Raw genomic sequence first — 19,469 nt, 5'->3', positions numbered from 1 at the left:
GGTTTGTTTCCCGTGCCATGTGCTAGCAAGGCGAGGAATAGGGAGAGAGAGCAGTTGAACACATAGGATGATGCAGGAGGGAGGGATTCAGATACCTGGATAATTGGGGCTCAATCTGGGGTAGGTTGGACCTCTACAAATGGGATGGTCTACACCTGAACCAGAGGGGTACCAATATCCTGGAGGGAAATTTGCTAATGCGTTTTGGGAGAGTTTAAACTAATTCAGCAGATGTCTGGGAACCTGAAGTGTAGCTCCAGTGTACAGGAGGTTGAGAGTAGTGAGGTCATAAATATGGCTTCAAGGTCGCAGGAGCGGACCAGCAGACAGGAAGGTGGTTTGAAGTGTTTCTACGTCAATGCCAGGAGCATCAGGAATAAGGTGGATGAATTTGCAGCATGGGTTGATACTTGGGACTTCGATGTTGTGGCCGTTTCAAAGACATGGATAAAGAAGGGGCAGGAATGGTTGTTCCAGGTTCCAGGGTTTAGATGTTTCAATAAGAACAGAGAAGGTAGTAAAAGAGGGGGAAATGTGGCATTGTTTGTCAAGGACAGTATTACAGTGGCAGAAAGGGCATTTGATGAGGACTTGTCCACTGAGGTGGTATGGGCTAAGGTTAGAAACAGGAAAGGAGAGGTCACCTTGTTGGGGGCTTTCTATAGGCCTCCAAATAGTTCCAGAGATGTGGAGGAAAGGATTGTATAGATGTTTCAGGATAGGAGCAAGAGTAACAGGGTAGTTGTTATGGGGGACTTTAACCTTCCAAATATTGACTGGAGACGCTATGGTTTGAGTACTTTAGGTGAGTAAGTTTTTGTCCAGTGTGTGCAGGAAGGTTTCCTGACACAGTATGTAGATAGACCAACAAGAGGCAAGGCCACATTGGATTTAGTACTGGGTAATGAACCAGGCCAGGTTTTAGATTTGGAGCTAGGTGAGCACTTTGGTGATAGTGACACAATTCAGTTACGTTTACTTTAGTGATGGAAAGGGATAGGTATATACCGCAGGGCAAGAGTTATAGCTGGGGGAAAGACAATTATGATGCGATTAGGCAAGATTTAGGGTGCATGTGTTGGGGAAGGAAACTGCAGGGGATGGGCACTAGTGAAATGTGGAACTTGTTCAAGGAACAGCTACTGTATGCCCTTGATAAGTATATACCTGTCAGGTCAAGAGGAAATGGTCGAGCAAGGGAACTGTGGTTTACTAAAGAAGTTGAATGTCTTTTCAAGTTGAAGAAAGAGGTTTCTGTAAAGAGAAATGTGAAGGCTCTGTTAGGGTATTTGAGAGTTACAAGTTAGCCAGAAGGACCAAAAGAGAGAGCTAAGAAGAGCCAGATGGGAACATGAGAAGTCTTTGACAGGTAGGATTAAGGAAAACCCTAAAGCTTTCCATAGGTATGTCAGGAATAAAAGAATAACTCGGGTAGGATTATGGCCAGTCAAGGACAGTAGTGGGAAATTGTGCATGGAGACCAAGGAGATAGGAGAGGCGCTAAATGAATATTTTTCGTCAGTATTCACAGAGGCAAAAAACAATGTTGTCAAGGAGAGTACTGAGATACAGGCTATTAGACTGGATAGGATTGAGGTTCATAAGGAGGATTTGTTAGCAATTGTGGAAAGTATGAAAATAGATAAGTCCCCTGGGCTGGATGGGATTTATCCTAGGATTCTCTGGGTAGCTAGGGAGGAGATTGCAGAGCCTTGCTTTCATCTTTATATCGTCATTGTCTACAGGAATAGTGCCAGAAGACTGGAGGATATCAAATGTTGTCCCCGTGTTCAAGAAGGGGAGTTGAGATGATCCGAGTAATTATAGACCAGTGAGCCTTACATCAGTTGTGATTAAAGTTTTGGAAAGGATTATAAGAGATAGGATTTATAATCATCTATAAAAGAATAATTTGATTAGGGATAGTCAACATGATTCTGAGAAGGGTAGGTCGTGACTCATAAACCTCACTGAGTTCTTTGAGAAGGTGACTAAACAGGTGGAGGAGGGTAAAGCAGTTGATGTGGTGTATATATATTTCAGTAAAGCGTTCGATACAGTTCCCCATGGTAGGCTATTGCAGAAAATACAGAGGCATGGGATTGAGGGTGATTTAGCAGTTTGGATCAGAAATTGGCTGGCTGTAAGAAGACAGAGGGGTGGTGGTTGATTGGAAATGTTCATCCTGGAGTTCAGTTACTAGTGGTGTACCGCAAAGATCTGTTTTGTTGCCACTGCTGTTTGTCATTTTTATAAATGACCTGGATGAGGACATAGAAGTCTGGGTTAGTAAATTTGCAGATGAAACTAAAGTCAGTGAGTTGTGAACAGTGAGGAAGGATTTTGCAGGTTACAGAGGGACATAGATAAATTACAGAGCTGGACCGAGAGGTGGCAAATAGAGTTTAATGCAGAAAAGTGTGAGGTGATTCACTTTGGAAGGAGGAAGAGGAAGACAGAGTACTGGGCTAATGGTAAGATTCTTGGTAGTGTGGATGAACAGAGAGATCTTGGTGTCCATGTGCATAGATCCCTGAAAGTTGCCACCAGGTTGATAGGGATGATAAGAAGGCATATGATATGTTAACTTTTATTGATAGAGGGATTGAGTTTTGCAGCCACAAGGTCATGCTGCAGCTGTACAAAACTCTGGTGCGGCCGCACTTGGAGTATTGCGTAAACAGGTAGTTCTGGTCACTACATTATCGGAAAGATGAGGAAGCATTAGAAAGGGTGTAGAGGAGATTTACCAGGATGTTGTCTGGTATGGAGGGAAGGTCTTATGAGGAAAGGCTGAGGGACTTAATACTGTTTTTGTTAGAGAAAAGAAGGTCAAGAGGTGGCTTATTAGAGACATATAAGATGATCAGAGAGTTAGATAGGATGGGCAGTGAGAACCTTTTTCTTCGGATGATCATGGCTGACACAAGGGGACATAGCTTTAAATTGAGGGGTCATAGATATAGGACAGATAACAGAGATAGTTTCTTTACTCAGAGAGTAGTAAGGGCATGGAGCGCCCTGCCTGCAACAGTAGACTCACTAATTTTAAAGGTAAATAAATGGTTATTGGATAAATATATGGATGATCATAAAATAGTGTAGGTTAGTTTGGTTTCACAGGTCGGTGCAACATCAAGGGCTGAAGGACCTGTACTGTGCTGTAATGTTTTATGTTCTATGAAAGATCACATGTAGAGCAGCAGCTCATCTGGGAGGCCTCACCTTCAGCGCAAGATGGGCCAGATGAATCAAAGTCAGATCAGTGCTTTTAGTTCAATTAATTCAGTCAAATAATTAATTTGCCTTGATTTAGGCAAAGTTGAAGACATAAGATAAATGTCATACACATCTTCACTAATGTTTCAATATCACCATTAATCTTTGGCCAGTAGATCAAATCATGTGGGAATTGTTTCATTTGCTCTAAGTTCAAATTGTTGCAGCTATACCAAGAATCCATGTCCTGGCAAACAGCTTCAGGAACAAATACTTCTGATAATATGAAGGTAATGTTTCTCAAGGTATTAAGCTCCTTTATTGGTCAAAGTATTGAGTACAGGAGTTGGGAGGTCATGTTGTGGCTGTACAGGACATTGGTTAGGCCACTTTTAGAATATTGCCTGCAATTCTGGTCTCCTTCCTGTGTTGTGAAACTTGAAAGGGTTCAGAAAAGATTTACAAGGATGTTGCCAAAGTTGGTGAATTTGAGCTATAGGGAGAGGTTGAATAAGCTGGGGCTGTGTTCCCTGGAGCATTGGAGGCTGAGGGGTGACCTTATAGAGGTTTGTAAAATCATGAGTAGCATGGATAGGGTAAATAGATAAAGTCTCTTCCCTGGGGTGGTGGAGTCCAGATCTAGAGGGCATAGGTATAGGGTGAGAGGAGAAACATATAAAAGAGATCTAAGGAGCAACTTTCTCATGCAGAGGGTGGTACTTGTATGGAATAAGCTGCCAGTGGAAGTGATGGAGTACAATTGTAGCATTTAAAAGGAATCTGGATGGGTATATGAATAGGAAGGGTTTGTAAGGATATGGGGTGGGTGCTGGCAGGTGGGACTAGATTGGGTTGGAATATCTGGTCGGCACGGACGAGTTGGACCAAAAGGTCTGTTTCTGTGCTGTACATCTCTATAACTCTCTGACTCTATTACTCTGCACAAGTCAGAACAGATTCTGAAAACTGAATATATAGCACTAGAAAAATGGCCTGACCATCATTCACCTGGCATTACTTGCTGTTGAAAATTAAACCTTTCAGATGAGATAGTCATTGGTGACTGAAGGTTCTGATTATGCTCTTCTTTGGTTTTGTCTGTTGCCACTACAGTAATTCCAGTGGCAATATATGTGCACTGAGGCACACTTCCTGTCATTTTTTCCATAAGCTGTTCGAAAAAAGGTTAATTGAATGATAGCTTCTGAAAACAGTTATTTATTAATAGCATTCTGAAGGGGTAAATTCCAAGATACCCTGGCTAGTGCATATTCATGTTTGGTGTCCATCTTAGAGAAGAAATGTGAACTCAGGATCCAATTGCTCCCGTGTTTGTATCTTATGTGGGCATTTATTTAGAGAGAGAGGTTTAGACATCTCAGATTTAGACATTGCCTAATTGTATCATCATTGTTTAGTATGCATGTATACCCATTTGTGTGGATGATGCCATTGTGTTCCATGCCATCCACCTAGCATTTAAGCTTTTCTTGTATGTGGTCGCAACACTTTCTGTTTTTTAAAGGAATATTATTGTGGAAGAATCACTCAATACTCTATTAAAAATTTACCAGGAGACGCCGAAAATCCTTCATGAAATTAAACTTTAATCTTGCAAAATCAAAGCTGCGGGAGCCAGCAAAATGTCTGCTTGACTGCCCACAATCTCTTTGTTCTCCTGCAATTTATAGAGTTATTCTTCCTGCGCTTATCTGATGGCATTACCATATCCAATCACGCTGGCTCGTTTTGCCTTTCTAAAATAGTCTGTCACACTAGTTTCCTTGATCATATTTAACCTATCACATTACAACACTGTCATCTTCAGCATTAGCTCATCTCCCAGTGGTTTAACTAACCCATCACAGTGCACCACCATTATCTGTTACTGGATCCCTGTAACATGATCCCGGGCATGCATTGCAACACTAAGTTAACCACATAACTGCCTGGATAACTTCCATAATATCATCTACTATGAGGGCAATGTGGCATTGCCTTTAAAACTTCCTATGGCATTTAACCTGTCTCACTACTATTGTTACAAAGTCTGACTGACTCAATGTCCATATTTGGATTCTTCTGATGTATTGAGTACTTTGGTGATCTCACAGATCATCAAAATATTGACATCCATGCATGCTGGAGGACCTGACTCTGCTGGTCTGCTTGTGCCGATTATATGTTTCTGGTTTCCATGCTGAATTGCTACAACTGAACTGCAATGTTAGTCTACCAAAGCAATGGCGGATGATACATAGCATGCAGTTAGTTTAGCAGCTAACAGATGCATAATGATCCTGTTAGAAATCTTTCAAAATTTTCATTCTGAAGAAGTCATACTAGATTTGAAACATTAACTCTATTTCTCTCCATAGATGCTGCCAGACCTGCTGAGTTTCTCCAGCATTCTACGTGAGTAGTTGCTGCAAAATTATGCAGATATTTGCACTAGCTCCTTTGTCAATCTTGGCTTTGAGTCTACATTTGCCAATTTTCTTTGGGTGAATGATGTTGATTGTGGAAAAGTTTATTGTTGGTTGACTTTCTCCAAATAATGTGATATTTTCACAATGTGGAAGGCCTGTTTGACCTCTCGTTGGAAGTTGCTACACACTAGGTTTTGACTCATCTGTTTTGCTGTGAACTTTGTATATTGCCTTATGTTTACACAATTGTCTGGTGCATTCCTTGCTGCAGTTCTGCTATGCCTCTCTCCTGTTGAGATCTGTTTTAGTCTCTGGCTATGCCTTTGCAGCCAGATTTCTTGCAAAAGTAGATCTAATGACTTTTTGTATCGTCCTTGCAAAGATGTTGAAATGCATGAGAACTTTGTGGTCAATGCAATAGAGCCTGCTTGCTTTTTGTGGCCTGGCTAATGTGTCAATACTGTACCTGCACCTAATGCTTACAGATACTCTTGTCTGACTACAATGACTTTGTATTTTCTGTCATCTGCTAGTGGTAAATTAATGTAGGTCTTTTGTTTTCTTTCTCCACAAGGTCTTAGGGCAATGTTTCAAAATCAGCATTAAGACCATCTCCAACTCCATTACCCACAACATATCGACACAGACATCAAGTTGCTGCAGATATGCAAGAAAGTAGATGTGTGATTTTTAACTTTGTCCACCCCGGTCCAACACTGGCTCCTCTACATACATCATCATTACCCACTCTGACAGTTCAGTATTTGAAAAGTCACTTTCAATGCCCTAGTTACAGCACCTGCTCACAATTGATTTGAAGTCTTATGGGGTGAGGTTGAAAGCATCAGTTTTTTTTTTGAACAGCACAAATTGATGCTATCAACAGTGAAGCAAAACAATACTGTATGTAAAGCACATATAACTTGCATTAACAAAATTGTTGATCTTTAAAAGCAGAAGTATGACAACTCAGATTATTATAATCATGCACTTACGAGGATATTTTTCTTATTTCTTTAGAACAGACCTGCAGTTTTGAGAGAAATCTGTATGACTTTTTAGGTTACTAATCTGTACTTGAACACTAATTACAGAGTAAAGCCGAGTATTTAGAATTGGAAAAATGTACTGTCCTTTATTTTCAGGTCCCTCAGATGTTAAAAACAAAAACAAAAAAGTGTGTTTTAATTTTAATAAATCCTAGGCACTGCACTCTTCAGTTTGATTGCAAAAAAAGAAATACCATGTCCTACCACAAGTCACGTGGCATCACTTATGCAACAGTGACAACCAATTCACTCTCACACTGTGATACGCAGGTTTCCACTAACTCTCCATTAAGCTGTACAAACAGTATCCCAGCCAACTTGACAAAAGCAGCAAGTTTGATTTATACTTTTATATAGGTGAACCACCAGTAGTCAGCTTCAAGACTCTAAACACTTTAAATTTCAAATAATGTTCAACAATGACACAATTCTACATATAATGGCTTTTTTTGCTGCAATCCATAACTCTTTTATATCTTGTGTGTGGCAATATAAGATAGCCATTTTTTGCATTTATTGACAACTTCCAGTTACCTTGAGGGAATTAATATTCACGTTGGAGAGATTAAAGTTTTATTACACCTGCGAATTGAACTTAGGCCTTCTGGCTCAGAGAAGGGACGTTACCATTGTGCCACAAGAGCCCGTTGCAACATCTTTGTATACTGAATAAGATTGTCAACTAATTATTGCAAATTGAGACCATGCCAATCAATTCATCACTGTTCTCATACTGATCCAATTAATTTACCTTAACATTTTAAACATATACTTTGTTGTTACAGTGCTGAAAGGACAATAATTTTATGAAATAATATTTGTTATGTATTTAGTTAAGAGTTTCACACAGAGTGTGGTGCGTGAATGGAACGTGTTGTCAGAGGAAGTGGTGGAGGCAGTATAAGCAGTGGATAGAGACATGAATTAGACAGTAAAAGGCACGTGGATAGAGACATGAATTAGAACGTGTTTAGAGGAACATGGACCAAATGCTAGCAAATGGGCCTAGGTCAGTTTAAGATATCTGATCAGCATGAAGGACTTGGACCGAAGGGTCTTTTGCCATGCTGTGTAACTCTACGACTCTAAGTGTACAATCTGATGTTGGAAACCTAAAGAAAATCTTGTTACTGGTACTTACACGTGACATGAACATGATGGAGATGCTTCACAACTTCTCTTGCTCCCCAAGTAAAAACGGCTCTCAAAGTTCCTCAAAACGGTTATATTTAGATTGCCTACTTGATAATTGCTGTGGTCAAGCATGCACGCCTAGATTGATATACCCCCCCGCAACTCCCAATCAAAGATAACACCATCAATCAATGTCCTTTGGTTCTTGACCTTTCTGCCAACCACTTTTTCTCCAAGGAGAACATTCCTGGATTCTATTTTTGCGAACCAAAGTTTCTCATCCCTTGAATCGTTCCTTAAATCCTTTCTGCACCCACTCCAAAAACCACACATCTTTCCTGTAGTGGCCAAGATTGGACACAGCATGCTAGGTTGTGGCTAAACTAGTGTTTGTAAAAGTTCATCATAACTTCCTTCCTTCTTTTTGTACTCTGTGCCTCTATTTAAAAGCCCCAAGTTCCTCTTCATCATTCTCTTCTGTTGCCCTGCTACCTTCAATAATTTGCACATGTGTACCCTCAAGTTCCTCTTCTTCTGGGACTCCTTTTGAATTTCCTGCACTTTATATTACATTTGTGTGGCGTGAATGATGAAAGGCACCAGTTCACATTTCTCTGCAGAACCTATAGTTACCATATATCCACTCATTACAATTCTGTTTTTGACTTTTTGAAATCTATCAATACGTTCATAGATGTTTATAGCATAGAAGGAGGCCAATCAACCCATCATGTCTACCTTAATCAATAAAAATCTGACTAAACTAATCCCATTTTTCAGTTTTTGGCACATTGCCCTGGAGGCTATGGCAATGCAAGTAAATATCTAAATATCACTTAAATGTTATGAGAGTTTCTGACTCAACCATTATTTCAGGCAGTGAGTTCCAGACTCCACTGTCTGAGTGAAAAAACTTTCTTTTCATCTCTCCTCTTAGCCTTTTGCCTCTTACCTTAAATCTATGCCGCCTAGTTATTGACCCCTCTACTAATGGGGAAAATGCCTTCCTATCCATCCCATCAATATCTCTCATAATCTTATACAGTTCTATCAGATCCCTTCTCAGCCTTCACTGCTCCAAGGAAAGCAACTCCAACCTATCCAATCTTTCTTCATAGCAACATTCTGGTAAATCTTCTCTGCACCCTCTCTGGTGCAGTCACATTTGTCTTATAATATGGCAACCAGAACTGCACACAGCACTTCACTTGTGGCCTAACCAGCATTTCGTACAGTTCCAGCATAATCTATTCCTGTATTTTGCATTCTCATATTGGCTGATAAAGAAAGTATCCATGCTCCCTTCTTAACCATCTTATCTACCTGTCCTGTTACCTTCAGGGATCTCTGGGTTGCACATCAATGTCCTTCTGATCTTCAATACTTTCGAGGGTTTTACCTTCAAAATATAATCCCTCATCATGTTAGGCCTTACCCAAGTGCATTACTTCACAGTTTTCGACATTGTATTCAATTTGCTACTGCTCTGCCCAGCTAACCAATCCAGTAAAATGCTCCTACACTTTGAGCACATACGTGTTAAAGACCAAGTAAACGCTGATCATCTCGGTAATGCTCTGAGGCTGTGTCTGTAAATTATCTGATCAACTTTATTTGGAGGGACTTAATTATTAGGCCAGGAAGTGTTTTTCCTGAAAGTAGTGGCAGCAAATATGCTTAGGAAACTCAAATTACAGTGCAGAAAACGGCGAATTCTTTCAGAATGGAATCATTAACTAAAAGAACATCAGGGAATTTAATTACTGGATGAACCTATGAAGTTGAAATGGTGCACTGAGATAAATGCAGAAATGCTAAACTCTTGCTACTTTAGAGTTTCTTGCAATGGGATTGAAAATGTTTGAGCATTGACAAAAGGCATCAGTTAAGCATTCCTTTGTACTTTTGGCATATTAAACTTCCTGAATACATATTGGCAATGAAGACAGGACTTGTACACTTAATGGTAAGGACTGGAGAGTGTTGCTGAACAGAGACCTTGAGTGCAGGTTCGTAGTTCTTTGAAAGTGGAGTTGCAGTTGGATAGGATAGTGAAGAAGGCATTTGAAATGCTTGCCATTATGTGCAATTCTGGTCTCCCTCCTCTCGGAAGTATGTTGTGAAACCTGAAACAGTTCAGAAAAGATTTACAAGGATGTTGCCAGGGTTGGAGGATTTGAACTAGGCGAAGAGGCTGAATAGCTCAGGCTGTTTTTCCCTGGAGTGACAGAGACTTAGGGCTGATCTTATAGAGGTTTATAAAATCATGAAGCATATAGATAAGTTTACAGCGAGAGGGGAAAGATTTAAAAGGGACTTAAGCATCACACAGAGTGTGGTGTGTGTATGGAATGAACTGCCAGAGGAAGTGGTGGAGGCTGGTACAGTTACAACATTTAACAGGTATCTGGATGGGTATATGAATAAGCAGGCTTTAGAGGGATATGGGCCAAGTGCTGACAAATGGGACTAGATTAATTTAGGAGATCTGGTCAGCATGGATTAGTTGGACTGAAGAATCTGTTTCTATGACTTTATAACTCTTCTTTTGGGCATTAGGCAATTGCCATAAATTCTTTCCATTCATTCATGTATCTGGTGACCCAACAGAGAGCCCCTGGCATGGATTGAGGATTGGCTGTCTGACAGAAGGCAGAGAATTGGGATAAAAGATTCTTTTTTGGAATGGCAGCCGGTGACAAGTGGTGTCCCGTAGGGTCCAGTGTTAGGCTGCAGCTGTTCACTTCATGTATTAATAATCTGGATGAAGAGATTGGGGGGATTTTGGTGAAGTTTGCCGATGATATGAAGTTAGGTTAACAGGCAGGTAGTATTGAGGAGGTGAGGAGGCTGCAGAAAGATTTAGACAGTTTAGGAGAGTGGTCCAGGAAATGGCTGATGAAATTCAACGTGAGCAAGAGCACTTGCACTTTGGAAAAAGGAATACAGGCGTGGACTATTTTCTAAACGGTGAGAAAATTAATAAAGCCAAAGTACAAAGGGACCTGGGAGTGCTAGTCCAGGATTCTCTAAAGGTTAACTTGTAGGCTGAGTCCATGATTAAGAAAGCAAATGCAATGTTGTCAGTTATCTCAAGAGGGTTGGAATATAAAAGCAGCAATGTGCTTCTGACACTTTATAAGGCTCCAGTTAGACCCCATTTAGAATACTGTGTCCAGTTTTGGGCCCCACAACTCAGGAAGGACATACTGGCACTGGAGCATGTCCAGCGGAGATTCACATAGATGATCCCTGGAATAGTAGGCCTAACATATGATGAACGGTTCAGGATCCTTGGATTGTATTCATTAGAGTTTAGAAAGTTGGGGGCAGATCTAATAGAAACTTACAAGATAATGCATGGCTTATAAAGGGTGGGCGCTGGGAAATTGTTTCCGTGAGATGGGGCTATTAGCCTTAGAATTAGAGAGGGTCAATTTCAAATGGAAATGGGGAGATATTTCTTAAGCCAGAGAGTGGTGGGCCTGTGGAATTCATTGCCACAGAGCACAGTGGAGGCCAGGATGTTAAATGTCTTCAAGGCAGAGGTTGATAAATTCTTGAACTCGCAAGGAATTAAAGGCTGCGAGGAGAGTGCAAGTAATTGTGGAGTTGAAATGCCCATCAGCAATGATTATATGGTGGAATGGACTCGATGGGCCAAATGGCCTTACTTCCACTCCTATGTCTTATGGTCTTATTAAAATACAGTTTTAATATATAATTTGTGAAATTATTTCTTAAGTATAATGCTTGTACAATACCTTACAAATCTGTATTATTAATTATCAATTCAAGACTGCATGTCTTTCCACAATCGAAGCAGCTACGAGGAGGCAAATATAGAAGGGAACTATAAGGGGTTCATTTGCTTGCTCATCCCTTTCCAGTTAAATGGGTTGGAAAAAGCACCACTTAATGATATGCCTGGTCACGGAGGACAGCCAGCACTGGCCATTTCATGTGACAAGTCAACCCATGGGACATAAGCACATGATGCTTATGTATATGTTGTGTAACAACAATTGTCTGAGTGACTAGTATAACATTAGAATTTCACAGCTGAACATTTGCTTTCCTAATACATATTCTATATAATCATGTGAAATTCATGGTTAACCCTTACTCTGCCAAATTACAAAGTGTCCCATGTTATTTAATGCACAGAAGCAAGCCATTTGGCCCACCTAGAAAAGCATAATAAGACTTGTGAATAGTGCATATTGGTCCAACTCATATTGTATACCCCAAAATGGCACTCTGGTACAACCAGTATGTCATTTTCCAAGTATTGCTGCCTTTTATTTCCCTCTTGTTAAGTTCTGTATACTATACACAAGTTTCCTCCCATTTTTCTTTGTTTAATCCCATCAGTTGTTATAAATAAACTGGACCATTATAAATTCAACATAGAAATTACCTTTAAACTAAATTTGGAGTAATTAACCACCTTCTAAAATATTATTGAAGATACTGTAAAACTCACTTCACAAATTGCAACTTAACACATGTATTGAGTTTTTACATAACTGTGATATATTTGTCAACTGATCTGTTATCCAACCTCTTCTCACGTCTAGCTTTCCCTCTCCTCCCTGCCTCCTTGACTGGACCTAATCAGTCCATCTCCCTTCTCACCTATCTGCTCCACTGTTTCCACTGACTAACCGTAACAACCATCAAACCTCATTCACCTATCACCATCTCACCTACCTTTCTCCCAGCCCCCATTTATCTCTCAGCTCCACTCCCCCTCCGCAGTCCTGAAGAAAGGTCCCGACTGAAATGTTGACTTTCCTGCTCTTCCGATGCTGCATGAGCTGCTGTGCCTTTCCACTTTTTATCGACATTTATCCAACCAACTGGTCAGTCGTGTTCTACTGACTTTGTTAGAAGTTCTAACTTTTTTAACAAAAAGTTTGTTTGGTCAGATAATTCATCACATAAACCAAGCGGTGCTTTTTAAAGAACATTTTGCTACTATTGATTTGATCTTCTATTTTACATAGGACAAAGCTACACTCAGTTGGATTGGCCCCTTGATATGGTACTTTTGTGCCAGCTCTAATAAATTGGTTAAAATCTGCAAGTTAAAACTATTCAAATGAGTCAATGTAGTCAACATTCAACTCCTGTGCCATCTCCAGATCTTGCATCTGTGCCAAAGCAGCAAAGCAGACTATTTGATGACATGGTGTCATGCCAATATTTAAGAAAACATATATTTTTAAAAATTGATAGACACGGGGATCAAAGGTTATGGCTGGAGGACGGGTGGTATGGAGATAGACAGAAAAGTAGGAATTGAGTGTACAACCAAATCAGATGTGACCTTATTGAATAACAGAGCAGTTTTGAAGGCCTGACTGCCCTAATTCTGCTCACAGGTCCTATGTTCCTCTGTTTAATAGCGTTAAAATAGTGTAAAACAAAATGCCAATTCATTGCCTGACTGTTTTGTCCTACCGGCATTGATTAGTTCTAACCTCTGACTTCTGAGCTTGGCAAATAAAATGTTTCACTATTGAAAAGTGCAACATTCTCCAAACTGCTTCTACATGAAATCATTAGAATGTACTGAGTCTTGAAAGAATCAGCCAAGTGCACGCGGTTAAATTCCAAGACATTACTACTTCAGGTAAATAGAAGTATTTGCCAAAGTTAGTTTTGTTTTAAGTCAGAGGTTAACAATTGGAATCCAATTCCTGTAACTTTCTTCCTTCTGACAGATGCAGATGGGAACCTATGTCGAAGCAGCTACTTGTTGCAAGTTATACTGACTATGCATCGCTTCAATGTGTCGTCCACAGAGCTGCTGCAGAAACTCATCACACTATATCCTTTTGCTACAATATCACTTTATGTGTCACCACTGAAATGTAACAAAATGTCTGGATGGTAAGCCAGTCATGTCATACAGGATAACTGGGTAACAGAATAAGATAAAATAAAAAAACTTGGTAAATACACTTTTCAAAACAAAATAAAAACAAACTGTTACCTTGTTGCTTGATGATGTACAATACAAGAGCCACTTGATAGTGAAAGTTCAATTTCATTAGTCAGTTTGTGTTTTACTTGTATCACTTTTAAATGTTGTTCTAGTGCATCTGTATTGAAATAATGCTATTAATGTTTTATGTTAAGGTATTTTTTCAAAAATATTCATTAATTTTATCTTTGTGTTGATGAAAATTATATGAGCTTATGTTTAAGGATTTTATGTAAATGTTTTCTGTGTTTGGTAGAAAAGCAAATTTTCTTAGTAGATAACAAAAGTTAAAATAAAAACAATAAAAAAGGAGTTATGCAGTCATGTTAAACCAATATGACAAATTCTGTCCTAAAATAAAACAAAGAACTGCGAATGCTGGAAATCTGAGACAGAGCAGAAATTGCTGGAGAAACTCAGCAGGTCTGGCAGCATCTGTGGCAAGAAAGCAGAGTCAATGATTCAGGTTCAGAGACCATTCTTCAAATCCACAGATCAGTAGTTTTAAAGAAGGGTCACTGGATCTGAATCATTGACTCTGCTTTCTTGGTACAGATGCTGCCGGACCTGCTGAATTTCTCCAGCAATTTCTGTTTTTGTCATAATGCTTACATGTGATCTCGTCAATAGTCTATGCAAATTTAATAAAATATCTTGCTTCTCAATTCTATCTTTGTGGAACTGGAGCGTGGGCCTGAATTTTGCCAGAAAATCAGCTGTCATTTTTGTCCCATTACACCGAGGGTTTCTCTCACTGTAACCTAGCAAGGTTTTCATGTTATCATCCCAAACTCACCTTATTAATAAAGTAACGCACTCCATTGGTGCTCTGCTTGTCTGATATTAACTTGATTCTCCCTGTCAGTGTAGGCAGAATTACTTGCCATTTCTGGGTGAAATAGCTGCACAGAGGCCAGTCTCCTGTCACCAGGTCACACTTTATTGACACATGGAAAGTCCTTGATACTGATCTAGTTCCCTGTGAGCTAGCTCTCAGGAATCTCTGATATTCCTGTTTATATCTGTCAGCCAGGGCTTCCTTATTGTACCAGATTAACAACGCCAATCAGTACACTGGGAACTCCCAGGACTCCAGTGCAAGTGCCATATTTAAAAGGCCACTGTTCAAACCCAGTAAAGCACTGGCAGGCTCGTGCTGGCCTGCATGGTTTGTGACGTTTGCCCTGGACACGGCAGGTAATGCAAAAATGGCATCCCGTTTTGTGGGCACAGACTTTGGAAGCCCTGCTAGACTGGATGGTGCAGAGGAGGGCCATCCTATTCCCCCAAGACTGACTAAGGAGGTCACAACACCAGACCCTGCCAGGCTGGTCTGGGCTTTCCACTTGGGTCGGTGTGGTCTCAACCATTCACCAGGAATGTCCAGCAATGCTGCACAAATATCAGTGACCTTTTGTAATCCGTCAGGGTAAGTGGCAATCAATATCTTCTCTCTGCGACCTCACACTCTCACTATCTCTGTGACACTGCACTCAGCTCCTACTGAGGCTCATGCCCTACCACTGTCAACAAATGCCAGCCCAGCAGCATTGCAGTGAGGAGTGCCTGTGCTTCAAAGTGCAGCACTGACATATGAACGTGTGCTGGAAGTGGTTCACAGATAAGGCAGTGATAAGGCAGTGAGGCATGTACCTGTCACATGGCAAAGTCTGTGGATGTGGGCTGCATGCAGCCACTGCTGACAAAGTGTGCCCTGAGATGTTGATGCCTTGTGACCAAGATGGAGTTCCAGAGGAGCAGGTGGTGAGCTGGAATCCTGCCAGTTACTGCTGTAACTTTCATGTCATAAATTCTTGGCATCTAGTTTCTGTTCTTTGGTAGAATGAGAAACTGCATATTAAAGTGACATATTCAGTTACTGAGTGATCATCTACAGTAATAGCACTCTCCCTGTTCACTATTGGGAATCTCATTTGGACATTCAACACTTGGTTGGAAAATGGGACTTTTTGATCTCCATACCTAGAAAGGTCTCACTGGATATCTCATCCAAATTTCCCATGCTTCTCACGATAGCCCCTGTTGGTCAGGGTCTGAGAAGATTCTGTCCTTCTCATTTGTTTCATTTGCTTTAACTTAACCAGAGGGGCAACCAGAGTGAACTGCATATCTGCACTCCAAAATCTCTTTTTATTCCTTTACCCTATTCTGACACCCTATTCCACAGAGTATGTAGCCTCTTTATTCTACCTATTGAAGTATATAATCTTATATTTATCAAAGTGGAAATTAATTTGCGAATTGCAAGGATATTACTGGCTTCTTGTATTTTGTCATAGCCTTCTTCAGTTGTAATTAAACCTCCCAGTCTCCACAATTTGGTATAATCTACAAAATGTTAAATTGTATTTCTAATTCCCAAGTCAAATAATTTGTGTGAATTTAAAACAGCAATGATCCTTGCACAAATCTACTTGTAACATTATTTCCATCATCTTCCAGACAAAATCTGAGAAATTTTTATTTTCTGCTTTTTACCCCTTTTTACTTCCCAGAATTTTGCTTCTCCCTGATCATGTGCTTTGAGCTTCGTCATGTTTGTCATACGTAATGTTTTGTCAAAGTCTTCTTATATTTTCATAGTTGCACATGAAGTCAGTTCATGATGACTGTCTTTCTGCTGGTTCCAGTACAGTTTTGATGTTGTCAGTTCCAGAAATTCCTCTATTCTTTAAGTTTGTATCATTCATTGTAACGTAAATGTTTTATGAAATACAGGAAAAAATAGACAATGCAGTGGTTTATAATTCAATCTGTTCACCTCTGAGATCGTGCTTTGAATGACCTAACCAATAGGATTAAAACCATCACTCGTCAAGAGTATTATTAAGGATGAGATTGTAGAGTACTTGGAAGTGCAGAGTAAAACAGGGCTGAGTTAGCACAGCTTCATCAAAGGGAGGTCGTGCCTGAAAATCTGTTTGAATTCTTTGAGGAGATAATGAGCAAGTTGGACAAAGGACACCCTGTGGACATAATCTATTTGGATTTCCAGAAGGCTTTTGACAAGGTGGCATAGAGAAAGATGCTAAATAAGATGAGGCTATGGTGTTGGGGGCAAGATTCCAGGTTGGATGGAGGATTGCCTTGACTGGCAGAAGACAGAGAGTGAGGGATAAAGGGATCTTTGTTTCAGGATGGCAGCTGGTGACTAGTGGAGTTCCGCTGAGGTCAGTTTTGGGACCACTACTATTCGTATTACATATTAATGATCTGGATGAAGGAACTGAGGCCATTGTTGCTAAGATTAAGCTAACACAATGGTAGGTTGAGGAAGTGGACAGGTTGCAGAAGGACTTGAAGAGTGGGTAAAGAAGTGGTAGATAGAAAACAATATGGGAAAGTGTGAAGTTATGCACTTTGATAGGAAGAATAGAGGCATAGACTATTTTCCAAATGGGGTAAAGCTTTGGAAATCTGAAGCCCAAAGTGACTTGGGAGTCCTAGTTCATGATTCTGTTAATGTTAACGTGCAGATTCAGTTGACAGTTAGGAAGATAAATACAATATTAGCATTCATTTCAAGAGGGCTAGAATACAAGAGCAGAGATGTACTGCTGAGGCTGTATAGGCTCTGATCAGATGTCATTTGGAATATTGTGAGCAGTTTTAGGCTCCGTATCTAAGGAAGGATGCGCTGACATTGGAGGAGGTTCAAAGGATCATTACAAGCATGAAGGGCTTGTCATATGCAGAACAGATGGTTACTCTCCATCTGGTTTTTAGAATGATGAGGGGAATCTTATTGAAACTTAAAGAATACTGGAAGGCCTAGATAGAATAGTTTCCACTAATAAGAGAGACCAGGTCTCAAGGGCACAGCCCCAGAGTAAAAGGATGATCCTTGAGAACTGATATGAGAAGGAATTTCTTCAGTCAGACGGTAGTTAATCTGTTGAACATATTGCTGCAAAAGGCTGCGACCAAGTCATTGAGTGTATTTAAGACAGAAAGGTTCTTGATCAATAAGGGATCAAGGGTTACGGGGAGAAGGCAGGAGAATGGAGTTGAGAAGTATATCAGTCATGATCGACTGGTAGAGCAGACTTGTTGGGCTGAATGATCTAATTCTGTTACTAGATCTTATGGTTTTATAGCTCTGTGTGGACTGCAAAACGTTTCACATGAAAACAGTTCACTCGGTCTCTATCCATTTCATTGTACATGCATTCGGACTGAAAGCACATATGCAACCATGTTCAAGTTAATATTAAACCTTCAATTGTGTCAGAGAAATAAGAGGGATATTAGTCTCAGCTGAAGATAATGAGAGCCTTATAGCTCATTTGATCCACTCTATAGTGATAATGAGATCTGACACAATTAAATGGGGGAGAAAACACCTAATAATAAAAATCAAATGAATGGTGTCTGGTTTCAATTTTAGAAACTTCTAAACACCTCACTCAAATATCGGCCTGCCTCTGCCAAATCTGTCTGGGTGACAATTCGACAGAAGCCTCACAACGGAGGCAGCAGTGTTAAAATCTTCATATTGTGAAAATTATATTGTGTCGTAATATTTTTGACTGTGAGTAATAGAGGATTTTTAACATGCACTTGCCAGAAGGATATCCATTATCACTAACTCCTGTTTCTGTAAACTCTTAACATTAAATGAGTGCATACATATTCTGTAATGTTTCTCATTCTGGCCAACTGAAACCTTGTTCAAAAATAGACCATAATCAATGAAATAACCCAATGGTTAAAATAACCTAGGCAACAAAAGCCACTTCAGAAGACCATGAGCCATTATGATAATCAGTCTGCAATCCCTCAGAATGAATAGCAGGCTTGTAGTGAGATGAAAAGCTCCACAGATACTTGAAGAGGACACAGCCATGAACCAATTCATAATGAAGTGTTTAGTATGAGCAATAGCACAGGATATTAGTTTAAATTACACACATCATGTTAAAAACAGATATTGATTTCCCTGTTGTTCTCTTTCTCAGTTACAAGGGGAAATAAACTCACAGTGCAGATATTTTCGACTGTCCTAGAAGACATACAAAATCTTAATCTATTTTTGTCCCTATGGGTAATGTGATTTAGTCAAATTATTGGATTGTTTTGTGATATTGTACTTTCATCATTGTAATATCTTAAACTTCTGAAGGCAAATCTTAGAACCCCCAGTTTTTGTCAACCCCATTTCCCCACACCTCGACTGCAGCATTTTAAGCTTTTGTGATTCTCCTATGACTAATATCTCCCTCCAATCACACACAAGTGATTCTTACTGTTTTTTGAGTCTGCACAACACCATGAACATCAGCCAAGGTAGTACTATAGCACCTTTACCATATTCCTTTACATCCAATGTCCAAAAATGGACACGTCATTTGAGACTCCCATTGTGATCACACAGACAGTAACACAAACTCGACAAACTTAATCCTAACACTAACCAAATTGATCATCAATTCCTTTTCAGCTTAGAGACACAAGGTTAGTCCCACCATTGCCCAGTTGAAACCCAGCTCACTCCATAACTGGAGCCTACCAGTTCTAGCTTGGCAATGCTTTTGCCTATTAAATAGAGTCATGCAGCATGGAAATGGACCCTTCAGTCCAACTTGTCTGCGCCGACCAGACATCCCAATCTGTCCTAATCACATT

The 19,469-nt window shown here is 40.0% G+C and overlaps 1 protein-coding gene across 1 annotated transcript in view; it reads left to right on the top strand.

The window, feature by feature from the left end:
• The window catches only part of LOC140476440 (RAS guanyl-releasing protein 1-like), a 114,221-nt gene that overhangs the window by 37,617 nt on the left and 57,135 nt on the right, over positions 1-19,469 (top strand). Inside the window, exon 3 of the mRNA XM_072569052.1 lies at positions 13,561-13,666. Coding sequence (XP_072425153.1) covers positions 13,561-13,666 — 106 coding nt within the window. The remainder of the gene's footprint in view (positions 1-13,560; positions 13,667-19,469) is intronic.

Source organism: Chiloscyllium punctatum, chromosome 4, assembly GCF_047496795.1.
Source record: "Chiloscyllium punctatum isolate Juve2018m chromosome 4, sChiPun1.3, whole genome shotgun sequence".
Lineage (NCBI taxonomy): Eukaryota > Metazoa > Chordata > Chondrichthyes > Orectolobiformes > Hemiscylliidae > Chiloscyllium > Chiloscyllium punctatum.
Note: the sequence above shows the minus strand (reverse complement) of the source record. Positions and strands in the feature narration are given on the sequence as shown.